Raw genomic sequence first — 20,732 nt, 5'->3', positions numbered from 1 at the left:
TATTCAGTGGCGTATTAATATGGAATGATGTGAGGTGGTCCTAGGTGTGAGTTTATCGGGGATTTTACAACTGCTTCGAACGCGGCTCAGCCAATCAGATTTTAGGACCCGAACTATCCGTTTTATAACATGACGTTAACATTCTAATAAACCAACAAACAAACAAACCGCTGCGCCACCCAAGCGACTTTTATTTTAAACAATAATGGTCTCTTCAAAAATGTTTTCAGTGACACACACACACACACACACACACACACACACAATGGGCGTGTTTAGACGTTAGGAGACTTTTATTTTGACGTTCCCTACATGTGTTACACTCCTACAACGGTGCATCTTCTCAGTTAGCCTTAGCTTTATTGTCGCTGACCCACGGAATAATTGGATTAGTTTCTCACAAGGTTAGTAATATATTATTAAAACCATTAGCAAAACGCTCTTAACTTAGTAATGTTTAATAAATTAAGGTAAAGCATACTGTAGTGTGTTATGCGCTGAAATGTAGTAACAGTATCAGTAAAATATTGCGCAGTTCGACCAAACTTGTGAAACGTAAACAAAGAGGAAGGTCAAATATTACTAATAAAATAAGAACTGAATCAGTCACTAGTGTCGCTGGTTTAAGCTCCTCTATCACCAGGTTGCCAGTGTTGGGCCCTTAAGCAGAGCTTTTAATCATTAACTGCTTGGACTTGATTCTGTCACTAAATGCCATAAATGTAAATGTCCTGCAAACGTTAGTCGACATAATCTACAGCAAATATGTAAATATTGGAAAAAATAAAACATGCCATCGTTTGTCCCCTAAAACCCACACTCGAAAATGTTAAATATGGCAACATTTTACTGTAATTATGACTTAAAAGGTTTGTTAACATGTTTGTTATGTAGGAAATTGAATATTAAATTCAATTACAAAATGAATATTTTAGTCAGTTTCTACACTCATTGTCCATTTTATCAGCTCCACTTACCATATAGAAGCACTTTGTACTTCTACAATTACTGACTGTAGTCCATCTGTTTCTCTGCATGCTTTGTTAGCCCCCTTTCATGCTGTTCTTCAATGGTCAGGACTCTCCCAGGACCACCACAGAGTAGGTATTATTTAGGTGGTGGATCATTTTCAGCACTGCAGTGACACTGACATGGTGGTGGTGTGTTAGTGTGTGTTGTGCTGCAGCGCTGATGGAGAAATAAAACATGCCATCGTTTGTCTCCTAAAACCCACACTAGACCATTTTGAAGATTAGATTAGATTAGATTAGATTCAACTTTATTGTCATTACACATGTACAAGTACAATGCAACGAAATGCAGTTTAGCATCTAACCAGAAGTGCAATAAGCAGAAAGTGCAGAATAAACAGTAATTATGATATACATTATTTACAGTGGGTAAATAGCAGTGGTATAAACAGGATCTATAAACTATACTATAAACAAGATATGTAGCTGAAAAACAATATACATATTAAGGTGCAGATTAATATTAAGGTGCTATGCAGGTTAAAGTGATTAAGGTGCTATGGACACGATCAAGCAATGAGTACGTAAAAACATAATAAACAGATGTATACAGTATATATGAGATTTATGTACAAATGAGGTATGTACCATTGAAATACAAAGCGGAAAAAGGATAAAAATGATAATGTTTGTAGTGCGGGGGGTGGCAAACATTTTACTGTAATTGTAATATAAAAGGTTTGTTAATCTGCAGCAAAACATTAACTGTAGTTGTTGAAATATATGTAAGAAACTGACTGGATATTACATTCAATTACAAAATCAATATTTTAGTCAGTGACCTGGCATAGATTTTAGTTTCCAGTTGTATAAATTTTCTTTTACTAAACATACTAACTACCATAAAAGTATATAATCTTAACTAATAAAGTAACTTAATTAATTAGGGCAAGCCTTAGCCTAGTGGTTATGGTACTGGACTAGTAATCAGAAGGTCGCTGGTTCAAGCCTCACCACTGCCAGGTTGCTGCTGTTGGGCCCTTGAGCAAGGCCCTTAACCCTCAATTGCTCAAACTGTATACTGTAATAGTACTGTAAGTTGCTTTGGACAAAGGTGTCTGCTAAATGCTGAAAATGTAAATGTAAAATATAAAAATAAAGTACGATTGGTATGTTTCAAAATATGGCTGCTTTAAAAGTAGTCAGTTTCTGTAAGAAACTACAAAGAACAAAGATGGAAGTGTGTGTGTATGATGTTTTTACATGCTTGATAGTATATTAATAAACAGAAGCAGATGTGGGTAATACAGATATTTCTGGGGCGATTCACTGCATTTAAAAATACCAGGGGAGGCACGGTGGCTCAGCACTGTCGCCTCACAGCAATAAGGTCCTGGGTTCGATCCCCAGGTGGGGCGGTCTGGGTCCTTTCTGTGTGGAGTTTGCATGTTCTCCCCGTGTCTGTGTGGGTTTTCTTCGGGAGCTCCAGTCCAAAAGCATGCAAGTGAGGTGAACTGGAGATACAAAATTGTCCATGACTGTGTTTGATATTAAACTTGTGAACTGATTAATCTTGTGCAATGAGTAACTAACGTTTTAGTCATGATTGTAACCAAAAGGGTAAAATATCTATAGATTTAAAAGCTGTTTCGTTTTTTCCACTTAAAAAAAAATGGGCATTGAATATACATTCAGTACAACAGTATAGCTATGTTATTATGAGCATGTTCTGTAAAACATATCAGCCGTGCTGATGGTTTCAGCGTCTCTTAGTCAAAAAGCTGTCATGGGTTTGTGTTCAGGTTAAATAATTACCCATAAACGGTGTTTTTTCCATGGAAACGACTGTGTAGTTTGTTGTGAATGCATTCATGCTGAACCTGAATGAATGATGTTCATGCGTTGTCCATTAATCTCATATTTGTTGTTATTTTTGTCTTCTCAGGTCCTGAAGCTTCATACTTACATTTAAAAGTGTAGTCTTTAACACTGTGCATGTATTTAGTTTAAAGACCATGAATGAAATCAAGATCCGCCGCTATGAGGTTGATGATGACGAGGACGTGAAAGAGATCTTCGCACTTGGCATGAGTGAACATGTACCATCTTCGTGCCTGCATGTGCTGAAGCAGCCTCCTACACAGATGCTACTGGCATGTGTATTCTGTGCTCTACTGGCCAGCTCCAAGTCACTTCTGCTGCCCATCCTGGCAGTCACACTGATACTGGCTGCAGGGCGCCAGGGAATCAACTACATGTTCTCGAGGTACATCCAGACTTCACTGGACAATGATCTTAACCACATTCGAAAAACATACATAGAGCAGGCAAACTCCTGCTTCTGGGTAGCTGAGTGCCAGGGTCGGGTGGTGGGCACAGTAGCATGCCTCCCTGCAGAGCGCAACGAGGGCTGCCTTGAGCTGAAGCGAATGTCAGTGAAGCACTCGCACCGCGGACAGGGCATTGCTAAAATGTTGTGCCGCACTGTAACCGAGTTTGCCCGTGTAAAGGGTTTTCCAGCGGTGTTTCTGTACACATCGGTGGTACAGACTGATGCACAAAGGCTTTATGAGAATATTGGCTACAAGAGGACCAAAGAATTTGTTGCCCCAGAATTTATAGCCAAGGTAGTCAACTTCACGTTAATCGAATACAGGCTCGACCTGCAGCAGCCAGGAAACTGATAGGCTATTATTGATTGTTCTAATAAAGTGTTGATCTATATGTTTATTTTATTGTTAATGTAATTATCAGTATAAAAGTTCAGTATTAATGAACTTTGAATAATTCACATATTTCAGAATTTTTGTTAAAACATAAAAGGTGATTTTTGTAAGCGGTTATTTTCAGTTATATATACACGACACATTTAAGAAAAAGAAATCAATACTGTAGTAACTGTAGTATTAGTTTTCACTCTGGAATTGCAGTAAAGTGTCCTGAGGACAGAAGTGTCAAGATTAAACTTAAAGCCTGGTAATTACAGCATGTAAAATACAGCGATTTGATCTTGTGTTTGTCAAAAATAGCATGTTAATGATTTCCTACCATAAACTGTGTGTGTTTAATGCATTTGTTTGTTACCATTATACAAACCTTATTTTCAAAAATGTTGGGACTGGGCTGCTCAGGTGGCGCAGCGGTAAAAATACACTAGCACACCAGAGCTGGGATTTCGAATACATCAAATCTCGGCTCTGCCATCCAGCTGGGCTGCATGAACAACGATTGGCTGTTGTTTATAGGGTAGGATGAGCTGGATAGGGACTCCTCATAACTGAGCGAATTACAACCTCTGCTGGCTGGTTGATGACGTCTGCACAGAGTCGAGGAATAATGATGATCAGGGTGTGGCTCGCCACGCACAAAACTGATTGGCATATGAACTCGCCTCCTGCAGGTGAAAAGATGCAGTCGACTACTGCTTACATACTCGCTGTCCACAATTGGGGCGGGGGTCAGCTCCATTGGAAGGGAAGTATAATGCAATTGGGTAAAAATTGGACACGCTAAAATCATGAGGAAAAAGGGAGAAAATGCATTAAAAAATGTTGGGACAGCATTGTGTAACAGTAGAAAGAAACTGTGGTTTATTTATTTTTTTAAATCTTCATTTAACTCAAGAGTGAAACGTTTATGGAATATTTAAGTCACAGCACACAGTTCCACAATACACAGATAAATGTGTAACTTGTCCTTTTAATTTGTATAAAAGGATGATCCACCCAAGGTCATTAGTCTCTGCATGCAATGATTTTTGGTTTTGGCTCACCACTTTGTGCCAAATTTTTTTGTAGAGCATTGCTAATCAGTTCCAAAAGAACATTTCTCAATGCAAAATGGCAAATGATTTGGTCTTTCACCATCTACTGCTCATTATATTGTGAAAAGGTTCAGGGAATCTGAAGAGATCTCTGGAAACCATTGTTAAATGTGCGTGACTTTTGAGCTCTCAGACGGCATTGCATGCTACTGTGATAAATATGGCCACATGAGCTCAAGAGTACTTGAGAAAACCATTGTGACTTAACACAGTCCACTGCAACCGTATATCAATTCTATGCAGAAGAGTTCTCTGGGCCCCAGCTTATCTGAAATGGTTCAAAGGGTGGCACGGTGGCTAAGTGGGTAGCACTGTCGATCCCCAGGTGGGGCGGTCCGGGTCCTTTCTGTGTGGAGTTTGCATGTTCTCCCCGTGTCTGCGTGGGTTTCCCCCGGGTGCTCCGGTTTCCTCCCACAGTCCAAAGACGTGCAAGTGAGGTGAATTGGAGACACTAAATTGTCAATGACGGTGTTCGATATAACCTTGTGAACTGATAAACCTTGTGTAATGAGTAACTACTGTTCCTGTCATGAATGTAACCAAAGTGTGTAAAACATGACGTTAAAATCCTAATAAACAAACAAACAAATGGTTCAAAAAACAGTGGGAAACGTGCTGTGGTCAGACGAGTCTACGGTTCAGCCTGTTTTTGGGAGTTCTCTGTGCTCAAGAATAAAAAGGGCCATCCAGTCTATTATCAGTGAAAGGTGCAAAAGCCAACATCTGTCATGGTGGTGCAATAGTGCCCATGGCATGAGTGACTTGCATGTGTGTGAAGATACCATTCACGCGGAGGTGCATATTGGGATTTTGATGTGAGCCATGCTGTCATCTTTTCCCGATTTTCCATGATTATTACAGCAAGACGATGCCAGGCCTCATTCTGTACAAGCTACAACAGTGTTTGTAGATAATCAGTAGTCATCACATATTAAAGAGGTATACATGTATTTGCATTTACATTTTCTTCACACGTTGCTACAATGTGTCTTAAATCACCTTTTGATGTGGTTAGAACAATTAGGTTAATTTTAAATACATCTTAGCTGCCTTTTCACCAACATTTTTGTAGTACAATCCTATGTCGATACATGATATTTATGCTATTCAATATGCAAAAAAAGTTAAAATATTGTAAATGTAAATTGTCTTTTACTACAGTGCAAGGGTATAAAGTAGTCTGGTGGCTTTACAGGTATTTTGATCTCTTTAGACTTCAGGCAGTCTTATGTAAACCAGTTAGATTTTTTTATTATATGGTTTTTTTCAAGTGATTATTGCAGCTGAGCCTGCACTTGGGTTCATTTCTCTTTATGTAAAAGTCAAATGGATAATTTTTTTGGAATGAAGACTAATAAATCGTTTATTCATATTTTTGACTTTTGACTTATTACTGTTACAGCTTTTTCTGTTTACTACACAGTTTACTTTGAGGTCAGTGCAGAGGTCTTGGAATGGCCTCATCATGTGATTAAAAAAAAAAAAAAAAATTTAAGTTTCTTGTTTTCCACACTTTTGTACATGTACATGTGTTAGTGCTTTTGCTTGAGTAACTTTGTTAATGTTTAATGGATGTGCACAGTCACTTGCACAAAAGAAACCAGTATAGTTGTTAGCATTTAGTAGATTGTTTATAGACCAATTAAATTGTTACTTACTTTATATGAATATGAAATGCGTTGTATGTCATGTCACAATGTGCAACAAAATGTTGTTAAGCTGCACAAATCAGGAAATGGTTACAGGAAAATAGTTAAACGGTTAAAAATACCATTTACCACTATCAGTATATGTTGAGAATGTGTCTTCAAGAGGGTGTATGTTGAACTGCAGACATTAGTAGTAGTTTCTCCTAACTACAATGAGGCACCACATACTTATGCAGAAGTTGTTTTGAAGGGAAGTTTCTTGTCTGACGGACCAACTAACCCAAGCACTTACAGTTTGCCAGACATTGCTGGAACTGTCAGGGGAACCATGTTCTGGTAAGAAATACAACTTTTTGGGAACAAACTTCAGAGGTGAATAGTACAGACACAAACCCAACAGGATATGCAGTAAAGATTGGGTTTTTTTCCCCAGGGGTGCCAGTATTTTTTGAAGGGGACTGACAAAAGAGCAATTTGTATTTTGGTTGTGCTGCGTATCCAATTCTAATTCATTTATCTGATGATTGCTTATTGCATCTAAGCTGACCGACCCAACAGCTTAGAATTTAAAAACAGTTGGACAGTATTATTTTCTTTCTCTACAGGCTTTAAAATGCTACTCAACAGGGCTCCCAGAAAACTTCTTGTGATCAAATATCCACTTACCATGATACCATGACTTGATCATTTTATTTAAATACATTCATTAGATTTAAAATGATAAAATCATTTTAAAATATCTAAGTTTGTATTGTTTAAAATTTTATTGCATTAAACAAAATTAAGAATCAATGCAGACTGATAGTCCTGGTAATTCTACCTAGTGCTAATCAGCACTTATGACAGCCACCAAGTTTAGATCATGGGACTAGAATAGGTAGTCACCAAAGAAGAAAGCAGTTTGTTGACTAAAGCTGCTGCTGCCTGTAATAATCACAAGTTTGCTTTTCATAGTAACTTTCCAGACATTGTCAGAGTGATTCACTCAAATGATTCTACATCACTGACACACGATGCAGTAAAAAACATGGTAGTACATGTATCCTAGAGACTCTTTTTGGGTAATGCATGTTTGATTAAGATGTCTTCATGTTTTACTGATTGAATACCAGTAATGAAATAAACATGGCAGTAATATAAAATAGTATGATGAACACTCTATACTGTAGTACACTTAAAACATTTACTGTATGTGTTTCCATATTAAATGCATTTTGTCCCTCTGGGGTTTCCAAAATTATGATTATTGCTCCCAAATGAATAGGACTAATTGGACTAATAATTTATGTAATAGGACTGATTTATGTAATTATGCTTACAATATTTTTAACTCTTGCCTTATGCTTTAAGAAAATTTTTCTGAATGCAACAACAATCCATGCAGGGGATGCATCCACTTCATCCTGTGTGGAATGAAATGATTTTATGGTCTGTAAGTACTTGTTATATTATTCCTTACTTGTATTACTCATCCAGCCAGCTTGGTCAGCTAAGTAAAAATACCTAACTAGACCTTCCATCATTAGGAAGGCTAACTGCAAATAACTGATGAATATTGATAGGCCATGTCTACATGAGTCGTATTGTTCTAACTCTAATGTACAAAGAGCCACAGTGGCTGCAAGTTTTCATACCAGCCAGGCATTAAGTACACCAAATTTCTCCTCTTACATCAGTTGGTCTTGAAAATCAAACAAACCAGTCAATTGTATCTGGTAAAGCTAGGGAAAGATTCAGTACCTATATACTAATAATACATTGAAAGCAGATCAACTAATTACCATATTTTTTCACTATGGATAACTGATACACCTGTAGCAAGATACTAAATCAAAATCAAATGAACTTAGGATCACTGTAAGCTTAGAGGCTGATGTGCAAGAAATGAGCTTTTGCTTATGTTTCTTCCACGTGATCAGCAACAAGTATCCATAAGAAAACCCACAGGAGGAACATTCCAGGACTCTTTGTAGCACCAACTCTAAAAGCCTTGCACCCATGTTGGCCAGATCAGTATATTAAAAATTTCATATCAGACACCAGTCCAGCATTTCATACCAATATCAGTAACAATACCAGAACTAGTGTCAGACATGGACAACCCCTAAGCATCTTCCCAATGAATAAATGTTAATTATTAAAAATTATGTGTTATGTATCCATATAGCTTGTCCCTTGTTCCTCTTTTTTAATTATCTCTCCTATTTCCTTATTATCATTATATGCCACGGTGGCTCAGTGGGTAGCACTGTCACCTCACAGCAAGAAGATCCTGGGTTCAGTCCCCAGGTATGGCGGTCTGGGTCCTTTCTGTGTGGAGTTTGCATGTTCTTTCCATCAGGGGCGGCTCGTTCCTTAGGGCGATCGGGTGACGCACCACCAAAGGGCGAAAGGGAAGAAATTTTTCTATCACAGCTGTGACTGTTCTGGAGTCTGTCTTGCCTCGGAATATCGTAGTCCAATCAGCGTCGAGTTGTGTTCCGTACAGTACCGCCCCTTTTGGGGTGATTTCAGTCTAACTGAAAATCGCCCCAGATTGCTCTCATAGACTCATGTTAAGGCTCTTTTTTTTCGAACTGCAGGCGCTGCAATACATTCTGAATGAGTTCTGGGAGGGCTCGCACTTACGTGCTTGCATCACACGTAACCTGGTGTCGCGATCTCGTCCCCATGACTACCATCACCTCAGTTCGGAGTAACTCCATCGTGTAATCAGGATACTTTAGCAACTAAAGAATTAGGGCCACCCAGACCAAATTTAAAAATCAAGCATCTACAAGGGGGGGAAATCATATAAGTAACAAGTAAATTACAAGTAAGTAATGTCATTTTTAAATTGTGAATTGTGATTGCACATATTGTATCTCCCCAATTGTTTAATTGTACTTCTTTATTCATTGCACATCAGCCCCGATGCCAATCTTTATTCTGGATCTGCTGCACCTAAAATAAAATGCTATCTGATGAAGACTGAATTAAATTGTTAGTGTGAAGGTTTTACTTAATTTTATGATTAATGGTAAAGCTGGTCTCTCTTAGGGTTGCCAACTTTCTATTATTTGTATTCTTTATAATAATGAATCAGAACCATATTTTAGGCAAAACAACATGCATAAAGAACATGTAACATTTTTTTCTCAATAGTGCAAACAAAATTTTTACATAATCCATCTTTCCCCATAGCGCCGGCCCTGCTTGTGTTACTTTAGTTTCGCCCTAATCTGGGATGGAAAATTATTCTCAAACAGCGGAGTAAAAAAAGTGAACACTACTTAAAATAATAACCAAACGCTTTCTAATTCCCACAGTAACAGCAGTTTCCATCTGTTTCATACATATCGCCCTGTTTCAGTCTAATCTGCAGCATTTCTCTCTCATTGATAAAAATATGAAACAAAGCGCGTCCTGTATCAGTTCAATACGGAACGCGATGTTTAGTTTCCAATAAGGAACGATTCAGTATTTTACGGGACGGTTGGCAACCTTAGTCTCTCTCCATGTTCAAAGTTATTTGTGAGGGCAAACTGACAGATGACTTAAGATGTTAATTATTTAAGCTTTAATTTACCCATTGAACGGGTCACCTTGGCCATCATCGCAACAATTGCCCCCCCCTGAGAGATTTGGCAGGAGCCGCCACTGCTTCCCATGTCTGTGTGGGTTTCCCCTGGGAGCTCCGGTTTCCTCCTACAGTCTGGAGATACAAAATTGTCCATGACTGTGTTTGATATTAAACTTGTGACGTTAAAATCCAAATAAATAAGTAATATCTTCATAAGCACAGAGGCTGTACAAGAAATTAGCAACAAGTTTTCTCATTAGCATCCATAAGAAAACCCAAGGGGACACAAGAGGGATATTCCCCCTCAGAAAGTCCTCAGAAATACTGCTTGAGATTGTAAAGGGGGTATTGCTCATGAATACCACTATTTATCTGATTTATCTGTATATTTTTTCAGTTATGTATTTATATTTTTGTATGTATTGTATGTTGTTCACACATCTTTTCTAATGTATTCAGGGAGTGCCGGCTCTGACGCAGCCCGGTTCCGGAAGTAGCCGCGTGAGTGGTCACATCTCCACTGTATGGGAATGATCAGAGTAATCCACTGGTACACATCCAGTAAGAGCCTGGTATAAAACAATAGGGTAAGTTTAAAATTAAACTTTACAAATACAGAGTATAAAACATGGGTGTGCTGTTAGAGGTTCCTCTCAGTAAGTGATGGATTTGTTATGATGAATATAGGACTGGTAGTCCGGTGTTGTCCGTTATGTACCAGCGCTGTGATGGTGGTGTCTGAATTAGTACGCATTTTGTTCTCTTACTTATAGTCATTACTATTTATAAAGTATTATTTATTATTATTTTACGTGTTCCTTTAAAAAAAAAAAAAAAAAAAAAAAAAGTTCCCTTGTATATGTACTGTATTTTTAAGCGTTGACTGTTTAGGGTGACAGGTGCATCCTCAATCACGCATCCAAGCCAAACATATAGCAGAAAAGCCACTGATATATGTTAAAATTATAAATATGTTATGCTTATATTTTTTTATTTGTACTTTTTCCGTTTATATGTTTTCTTTTAGTAATTTGCTCTTTCTTCTACTATTTCCACTACATTTACAAGCATCCGACATGTAACTCCACGACTTTGCCTATAGAGGTCATGAAAACACAAGTATTTCTGCTCCTCACAGTATTTACTGTATTTATTTATTAGCATTTTAACGTTGGTTTACACAATCTGATTACATTCATGACAGGACAGGTAGTTTACTCATACAGAAGATTCATCAGTCTAGTTTTTTAATGTTAAACACAGTCATGGACAATTTAGTATCTCCAATTCACCTCACTTGCATGTCTTTGGGTTGTGGGAGGAAACCGGATCTCCTGGAGGAAACCCACGCAGACACAGAGAGAACATGCAAACTCCACAAAGAAAGGATCCGGACCGCTTCACCTGGGAATCGAATTCAGGACCTTCTTGCTGTGAGGCGACAGTGCTACCCACTGAGCCACAGTGCTTCTCGCTCTTACACAGTAAACTGCACCAAGGGAAACAAGTAATTAACCATTTTTGGGGTTTTCTTTGGTTTATTAACATACTTTAATGTATAGATCCATTTCAACTTGATTTAAATATGTATGTATGTATGTTTTTTTCTGGATGTATGTATGTATGTTCATGTATGTATGTTTTTATGTATGTATGTTCAGTGTATCTAATTCCCCTGTAATGCTGTTCCTCTTGCTGCTTGCACAGTGCCCTTTTTGGCCAAGGGAAATTGCATGATAGCACACACCTCCTCCACCATGTGTGAAACTCTGCGATTTGTTTAATATTTTACTCATTTATTTAACCGTCGAAAGTACGACTATCAATTTGTTGGCAGACTGTATTTTGTAAGTGTCTGCAACACAATCAAAAGTTGGGACAGGGGCATAATAGGAGTGAAAAGTGTATACATTATTTCATTTACACTGTTTTGAATTATTCCACAATAAGCAGGTGAAAAACAGGTGAGGGTATCATGATTGAGTCTGTCTTTGCAAGCTCAGTCTTTGCCAAGCTTTTTTAGTGCAAGGTTGCAAATAATTTGGGCCTTTCACATCTGCCTTACATAATATTGTCAAAATATTGAGAAAATGTATAGAAATCTCAGTCTGTGTAGGGCAAGGATGGGATATCAATGTGTTTTTAATCAGTTTCAATACTTCCCAGTATTACATTGCACATATATTTACAAAAATCCAAAAAGTTAAGATAAAACATGACATAACTCTATTTGGTACTGTTTTCAATTAACTACCAGTTAATACACTTTACTAGTTGATTACTTGTTTCTATTTACTGTAAGAGGCTCTTTATTAGATTTCTTGCACATTCTTATCTAATAGATATACAGTGGACCCTTGACTTACGAATTTAATTGGTTCCGAAGGGCTGTTCTTAAGTCAAAATGTTCGTTAGTTAAACCTATTCTTCCCATAAGAAATAATGTAAACAGAATTAATCCGTGCCAGACCTCCCAAACCACCCCCTTACCTAACCTTTCTAATGTCTTAAAAGGTTTTTTTTTGTTATAAATACAAGTATATTTTCCTTTAAATCTTAAATTATAGAATAGACATTACTGTAATAAACAATAATAAACTACAATACACAGTACAGTACGTGTGCTTTACTATACACCATAAATTTCCTTCTTTTTTTTAAATAAAATGTATCTACCAGAAACAACAGTAACTCTCATATTTCTCTCATATTTCCTTCTTTATTTTATTAGCGTTGTATTTTGTAGGTGTAATTGCATGAAAGAAAGAATACTTTACTGAGCCGAATTCCTTCTTCTCTCTCACTCACTGTCCCTCTGTCTGATACACAGTGACAGCTAATGGCAGGAGTAATTATACAACAACAAATAGTGATTTTTGTTTTCTCACCACTGCGCTCCCTCTTCACCTTCTTTGGGGAAATTTTAATATTGAATTTTACAAAATATAAAGTAAACATCGAAAAAACACTGTCCGCTGTTCGAATGTTCACTCACTGTATATATATATAGAGAGAGACGGTTGGAGTCAACTTGTTCATGACGTCACGTGTTTTGCGAATTTCTGTTTGTAATCCGAAATTTGTTTGTACGTTAAGTTGAAAAAGATCGTTCGTAACCCAAAATGTTTGTATGGTAAACCATTCGTAACTCAAGGGTCTACTGTAATAGGCAAAAAATAAAGAAAAAAAAAATATTAGTGGAATATAATTGCAGTTGTTTCCAGACAAGTGTACCACATGATACAATTAAGCAGATATTATCACACCATGCTCTGACAGGTATAAAAATGTTAAGAATTTTTTATCTTAATTTTGGATCAGGTGCCAAGTAAAAAAGATCAGTGGTGAAATTTAATCAGCACTGATTTATGGACAAAATGAAACAATCTTTCACTGTATTATTAACAAATGTCCCAGTGTGGTCCTGTAGAGTAACAACAGGAAAAATTTGAACTGGAACTATTTTGTGTTATGTATCTATATAGCTTGTCCCAATTTCTTCTTTTAACTCATCTCTCCTATTTCCTCACCGTTTCCCTTAAGCTGAAGGTCTAACCCCCACACTTTCTAGCAATGGTTCAGTCTTCACTTCTGAGAGATGTAAAGGCCTCTTTTGGGTCATTGTGTTTTATTCTGCCATTAGCAGGCTTGCCTGGATGAAAGGTCTGCTTACAAGGTTAACTGAAGTACTGTCCAGGGAATAAAGAGCAGCAGTTAATGTGCATTACTCACCGTGCTATCTGTAAAACTGAGTGCATTGCTCACTGTTGTGTGATTTTGCTGGTTACTTTCATATAACTGATGTAATTTGAGATGGTTGCAGACGTGAAGTCCTTACAGAGTTTCGTCTCTTGTTGTGGATCCTATTAGCCTGTGTATAGTGACAGTGTTCCACCTGGCTATAATTGCTATTACAAGCAGAATCTGTGAACAATCAAGCTAAAAGCACTGCATTGCAGTTTTAGCTTCTAAAGAGAGTTAATCCTGTGTGGTTGTGTGTATTCTCTGGTCAGCTGAGGCTAAACACAACACTGTCACCCTGTTTTTTAGCGCTGTACCCTATTAAAGCATGCCTACAGAAAAAGAGAAAGGGCTTTAAAAGCTCCACTGCCATACCATTATCCCACCTTTGTTAGTACTCTGATATAATTTTTTGTTTGTGGACAGCTGATTTTATTCACATTCAGGTTTTACTACTGCTTTATCCTGGTCAGAGCAGCCGTGGGTCTGCCATCTCCAGAATTGCTGGGCGCAATGCAGTAACATACGCCGGACAGGACACCAGTCCATCATGGGGTTGTATTGTCACGTCTGATGAGTGCTATCAAGTGTTATAAATGTTAAGGCCTTGTCACATTAGAAACTTGTCATACCCATTGCTTGTGAAGTGGACATGGTCAAAAATGACCATACCTGTGGTTTACATAGCAATTTATAATTTCAAAATCCACATGGAGGACAAAATCACTTCCTACATGTGCACAAAGTCTTATACATTTGGAGTTTATTGGTAATAACAAACAATAAAAACACAACCATGACATTTTACATTGACTAATTCTTCTAATTAAGGCTTCTGACCAAATGTGAACCATGCCACTACATTTTTATTGCATTCTTTGTAGTCAGGTTGGAAAATATGTGTTGTAGTAAAACTTGGACAGTTAACTGCAATAGTATCAATTAACTGTGTATTGATATAAAGCACCACCCTCTCTAAGATCACCATAGCAAAGCAGATATAAATTTGTAGATCAAACTTTAATAACTGTACATTTTGTGGGAAATTGTACCCTGTTTCTTTGGCGGATTTGATTTGGTGGGCAGGCTGTATCCTAGTGGTTAAGGCACTGGACTAGTAATCAGAAGGTGGCTGGTTCAAGCCCCACCAATGTCAGGTTGCTGCTGTTGGACTCTTGAGCAAGGCCCTTAACCCTTAATTGCTCAGACTGTAAACTGTAACTGTAATGTAAGTTGCTTTGGATAAAAGCATCTGCTAAATGAAAATGTAAAATGCACCAGATGTTGCTGTTTTGAAACAGCTAATAGTTGTAAAAAATTTGTGTGACATGCCCTATACTCTTGGTATATGTATATATACAACAATACTTATATCCATCATACTACTAAGCATATTTTTTGTTTGTTTATTTGGATTTTAACATCATGTTTTACACTCTTTGGTTACATTCAAGACAGACACATGGTAGTTACTTGTTACACAAGGTTCATCACTTCTCAAGGTTATATCGAACACAGTCATGGACAATTTTGTATCTCCAATTCACCTCACTTGCACATCTTTGGACAGTGGGAGGAAACCGGAGCACCCGGGGGAAACCCACGCAGACACGGGGAGAACATGCAAACTCCACACAAAAAGGACCCAGACCGCCCCACCTGGGGATCGAACCCAGGACCTTCTTGCCGTGAGGCGACCGTGCTACCCACTTAGCCACCGTGCCGCCCTCTACTAAGCATAAAAGTCCAGACAAAATGTTCATCTGATACTGATGTACAGCAATATTCCTTGTGTACTGTCTGTTTTTCTTATGATGTTGTCATTGTCTGGAATTCACATTAGCAGTAGTTGATTAAAAGTAGCTTTATTCTCATTTGGTATTATTGAGTATTTCTGGGATGTCGGGCTTTAGGACCCAGCATTGGTTTTTAGACCGGCTTGCAGACTGCACAGACACTAGCGCAGTAGCATTGCTCTCCACACATTCTCCCATCAGCAGCAAACACACACACACACACACACACACACACACACACATTCATATGCACCGCTCCTCCTCATAGGCACTATTTCAGATAGCTCATAGACACAGCTATTATCTAGAAATAGGTTGAATATACCTGCTACATAGTCACATACATAGACACCCATTTAGAGTAAGACAACCATTATCATCCTCAAGAGGATTTCTGCTCAGCATCCCTTTTACTGGACCCGGCTTCACTCTGCTGGATCTGGTCCACCCAGACAGCAACTTTCATCCAGTCATTGTAAGGATGGAGAAAGAGCAGAGACGAGAATGTGATGTATAATAGAAGAGAGTGCAGGTAGGGAGAGTCAGAGTTAGAAACAAAGAAAAACCATATTGCTGTGTGAAGAAGGGCTGGGAATCATCAGTGAAGCAGAATGTCTCAGATAAAGAGACATAATTACAGCAGGGTGAGTGACATTTATTAAGTACGTGATTACACTAATATAAGTATTACGCTTTCTTCAGAACAATGCTGTGACCGGAAGCAGACTGTACTGACACATGATGATGTCATCTACGAATATCATTGCTGGTCTCTAGTAGTTACATATTATAACCCAAGAAGTGTGTCTTCTTTTGTCTCATTCGTCACGGTTATTACATGACCAGTCATCAACATGATTTGAGCATTATTTGAGATGGGCGCTCGGGTGGTGCAGTGGGGTTCGTCCGTGGAAGGGGGGATGGTGGTGGCCAGACAGCCTAGCCATTGGGAGGTGCACTTCCCAGTGCCCTCTCAGTGCCGGTCCCAAGCCCGAATCATATAAAGGGTTGCATTAGGAAGGGCATTAGTCATAAAAACGTAATTCATGTATTTGGACCAGAATTGTCCTCAGTGGCGACCCATAAATACAAGAGCAGCCGAAAGAAGAAGAAAAAATAACGTTATTTGAGGTGACTGTAATGTATTGTCAGGCTCCACAATCCTACATTTCAGTACATTAAAAATATCAGATTCATAATCAGTGACTTTAATAATATAAAATCATATTTTAATATTTATTGTTGTCAAAACCAAAATTCTGTATTAACTATGTTATAGACCAGAGCAGAGCAGGGGGATTTAAAAAAGAATAACTACAGAATGGAAAATCAGTGTGAATCCTGACACTGCTCCCACCTAGTGGTGATTGTGGACAATAACACCCAAAGAGTGTTGGAAATTTAATTGCTCTTGTAGCGATCTCTAACCAATTATTTTTTCTGTATGACCCAGTAATAAATGACCCCCGGACTAGTACCGGTACGCGGCCTGGTGCTTGGAGACCACTGTTAAGGACTAGCGCTTGGGTGGCGCAGCAGTAAATTACGCTAACCCACTACTACTGGGAGTCTGTCTGTTTACTATTTACTTTACGTTTAAATGCTATGGTTTTAATAATTTCAAGTACATATAAAACTGTACGTACTTCTTGCTCTTATGTACTTGTCACTTGACTTTATTTACTGTATTCTAATGTTTAATTACAAACTAGGGATACACATTTTGCTAATTCATTTTAATCAATAATCGACAGTCATTAGTCAAGCTTATTGATTAAATGAAATTAATTGCTTTATTCATTAAAAAAAACTGCATAACGTAGCAAACATGACAGTAATGTAGAACCATAGAATGAACATAAACACTGTAAGCAGAACCATCATGAATATAGATTTTAAACAGTGTCAGTAGTGAACAGTTTATTACAAGTGCTAGCTAAACGTGCTAGATGGAATTGCTATCTTCAAGCTCTTTCTGACTACATTTGTGTAGTTATTATACGTATTTAAACAAAAACAAGTTACACACACAGATCCACACTTACACAAAACCGCTTCAGTGTTTGTAATTTGAATACGTAATAGTTCGTCGTTCATTATTTAAACTATATTAATGCAAAAAAAAAGGTTATGATTAGAAAATTTCAAATGCGGCTGTACACAGAGGTGCAAGGTGCTGGGTGGCTTGCGCAGGAAAAGTTGTGCTCCTTGTTGTAGCAGGGATAAAAAATATTCCGGTTACGTCACTCATTTTGGACGATGCACGTGCTAGACTGCTGCCCTCCTTGGGGGTAGGGGTGGTATGATGTACAGAAGTACTGTAAAAGTGAACTGAATTAAATTGAGACAAAAAAAAAGGCAGTGTGATTTAATCCTTTTTCTGTATTTATTGTAATCGACTTGTGTAAGGTTTTTGTATAGTGCTTTTTTTGCCGCACTCTTGCCCACATTGGTTAACGTAGAGTCCACAAAAACTCTTATGTAGGGCGCCCAGATGGCACAGCGGGATATTCCTCTTGCACACCAGCGCCAAGATTCTGAACTCCTCGGTTTGAAACTCGGTGTTGCCACCAGTCGGCTGGGCGCCATCTAGCGGACATAATTGGCAGTGCCTGCGGCAGACATGTTCTGCTAGGGCAGGATGACTGGACTATGTGGGTGGGGTCTTCAAATGCAGTGTAAGGACCCTGATTAGCAGATAGAGAGACACCTGTGCAGCATGCATGTTTGAAAAAAGGGTTCCGCTAAGCGCTGCGCAAGGGTATATCACCCACATCACACCCACACACTAATCTATTAGGTTGTACTTGCAAATTAATTAATTCTGTTTATCAGTTTATTGTACATCATGGTAAGTTGTTAAAAAGCCAGAGTGTGGTTAAAGAATGCAGCTTTTTTTGGAATGTCTCTCTATTCTTAGAACATGAAACTAATTGTCCAGAAAATAATATGGAGCATGTCTCTGTAGAACTGGAGCTCTGTGTTATAGGAATACATGTACTAGTGCTAAATTGTCTATGAGGTGTGCAGGAACTGCTGGATTTACTAAACCTGAAACATACTCTGAGCTGTGTGTTGATAATACATCCCACACCTCCTCCGTCCTCTCAGAGCAGGCATATTAGCATTTTACCCATCAAAAAACACAGCTAGAAGCGTAATGCACATCTGCAACAGTGGTTATTAATGCGCTCTAGTCACTAATTTGTTTTAATATTATTAATATGTGCTTGAACCAAATGTTTAATATTATTTGCATAACATCACTTCTTCTCTCTCTTTTTTACTTGTTTTAATCGTCTGATTTTCCATCCTTGTCTTTTAGACCACCAGCAGTGGTAGCAGCAGGATGAGTTCAGACGGAGGAGGACGGCCGGTAAAAGTGGGCTCTCTGGTAGAGGTCATTGGAAAGGGTCATCGTGGCATTGTAGCCTACATTGGCACCACACTTTTTGCCTCAGGAAAATGGGTGGGGGTGATCCTTGAGGAGCCCAAAGGCAAAAATGATGGCACAGTGCAAGGCAAGCGCTATTTCACTTGTGTGGAGAACCATGGGATATTTGTGCGTCAGTCCCAGGTAAATGCAACCTTTAGGGTAAACCAAGATGACTAATAGATATTCAGCTAAAATACTGTTCACATGACTTTACATTGTTTTGTTTGTGACACCATCCACCTCAAACATAGATCCAGTTGGTGGATGATGGGTATGACACAACGTCCCCTGATACTCCTGAACCTATCACTTCTAAAGTGCTTAAACGAGGTGAGCTTAACACAACAAAACTATTAAAAACTATCATTTATTTAAAAAAAAATTTTTTTAATTACTAAGAAAATAACTTAAGTTTGTGCATTAAGTTAAAACAGCTTAACAGACCTGTGATTCCATTAGAGAAATGATCTACAAAGGAGATTAACTGTAACAGGGCTGGGCGCTCCTTGCTATTTAAACATGAGGCAAATCCACACACTTGCTAGAATGGAAATTGGACCAAGGTACCAAGAGAACCATTGTTCTAACCAAGGTAAAACAATACTGTGGCTAAAAAGCCACTAATAAAAATGAATAACTGCAAATAGAAAGACGTAAAAACATCTGCAGCTCACAACAGAAAAAGTGGATAGAACATGCATAGCGCTAGATGTCACACTATGGTAGGCTGCTCCAGCTGTCTGTGTTAACTAAGTTCTCAAAGAAAAGGAAGGATAGAGAACTTTCAGAACCTGCCAGTTTTGGCAATGCACAAGCGGCACACTAACCCCACCAACTGGTGCACATGGAACAGGATTTACGGGTGGGGTCCGCTCCGGAAAAGGGACATCACTCCTGCGAATGGGATGAGGCAATTTGCTCTCTCAGGGTGGTTCCATCATTAGGCCCAAAATGCTGTGACATCAGGGTGAGTCCCACGAAGGATAAAAAAAAAAGCTGGTATCGCACACCAGTGGTAGACTGGACCAGACTGAGTGGCTCAGTATCACAGCTTTAGAAAAATACAACAAAGGAGCTTGCGAAACTTAAAAGAAGGAACCGTGATATGTAGAAGAATTACCACCTGGAGCGAATTACCACTTATGAGGTGCAGGTGATTGGCAATCAAGAGAAACTGACACATCAATCATCTGCACCTATGTGTCCCCTCTGCTGGCCAAAATGGCATTGCTGAAGGACTCTAACATGAATCACTGCCAAACAGATGAGCCAGGTTACATAAACTGTCTACCATAGGAAAAAGCAGGACTGCATGTCACAATTTCAAAAAACAAACAAAAAACATCTGGATGTTGTACAAAGCTTCTGGGACTTTGGTCTGTGACAGCATGTGAATAGTTTTAAAGGTCTAAAATTCTTCTGGACAGCTACAGAGGTGGACTATCAATTTGTTTTTACTTATATTATCTTTAGTGTTTTTATCAAATCTTATCTTGTTTACAGAAATTCCAGAAGCCGTCAAGGCCAATAAAGTGGTGAGTTTCGAGCCTTACAACACACCATATTTCATCTTAAAATTGGCTGGGGGGGGTAATTAAACCTTGTATGTCCAGTAGAGGGGGGTATAGTTGCAGCCTTTTATCTTCATTGCTGTGAAAATGATTTGTACTGGTAGAAGGAGCACTGGTGACATCTTTAACACAAAGAACCCATGGCCACGACATAGTAAGGTGTGGAAACGAGATATTAAAGAC

At 38.4% G+C, this 20,732-nt stretch overlaps 2 protein-coding genes across 3 annotated transcripts in view; both read left to right on the top strand.

The window, feature by feature from the left end:
• The first annotated feature begins 262 nt into the window (after window positions 1-262).
• nat8 (N-acetyltransferase 8) lies at window positions 263-6,166 on the top strand. The gene is made up of 2 exons (XM_062995065.1): window positions 263-404; window positions 2,917-6,166. Exon 2 carries the CDS (start codon window positions 2,987-2,989, stop codon window positions 3,653-3,655), a length of 669 nt encoding a protein of 222 aa, XP_062851135.1. The 5' UTR covers window positions 263-404; window positions 2,917-2,986; the 3' UTR covers window positions 3,656-6,166.
• Window positions 6,167-15,907: 9,741 nt separating this feature from the next.
• The window catches only part of dctn1b (dynactin 1b), a 41,945-nt gene continuing 37,120 nt past the window's right edge, over window positions 15,908-20,732 (top strand). For both annotated transcript variants that reach the window (XM_062996008.1, XM_062996007.1), the window contains exons 1-4: window positions 15,908-16,186; window positions 18,868-19,119; window positions 19,230-19,308; window positions 20,482-20,513. In XM_062996008.1, coding sequence (XP_062852078.1) covers window positions 16,154-16,186; window positions 18,868-19,119; window positions 19,230-19,308; window positions 20,482-20,513 — 396 coding nt within the window. In that variant the 5' untranslated portion in view covers window positions 15,908-16,153. The remainder of the gene's footprint in view (window positions 16,187-18,867; window positions 19,120-19,229; window positions 19,309-20,481; window positions 20,514-20,732) is intronic.

Source organism: Trichomycterus rosablanca, chromosome 5, assembly GCF_030014385.1.
Source record: "Trichomycterus rosablanca isolate fTriRos1 chromosome 5, fTriRos1.hap1, whole genome shotgun sequence".
NCBI lineage: Eukaryota > Metazoa > Chordata > Actinopteri > Siluriformes > Trichomycteridae > Trichomycterus > Trichomycterus rosablanca.
The sequence above is the reverse complement of the archived record's forward strand: the minus strand, read 5'-3'. Positions and strand labels throughout refer to the sequence as shown.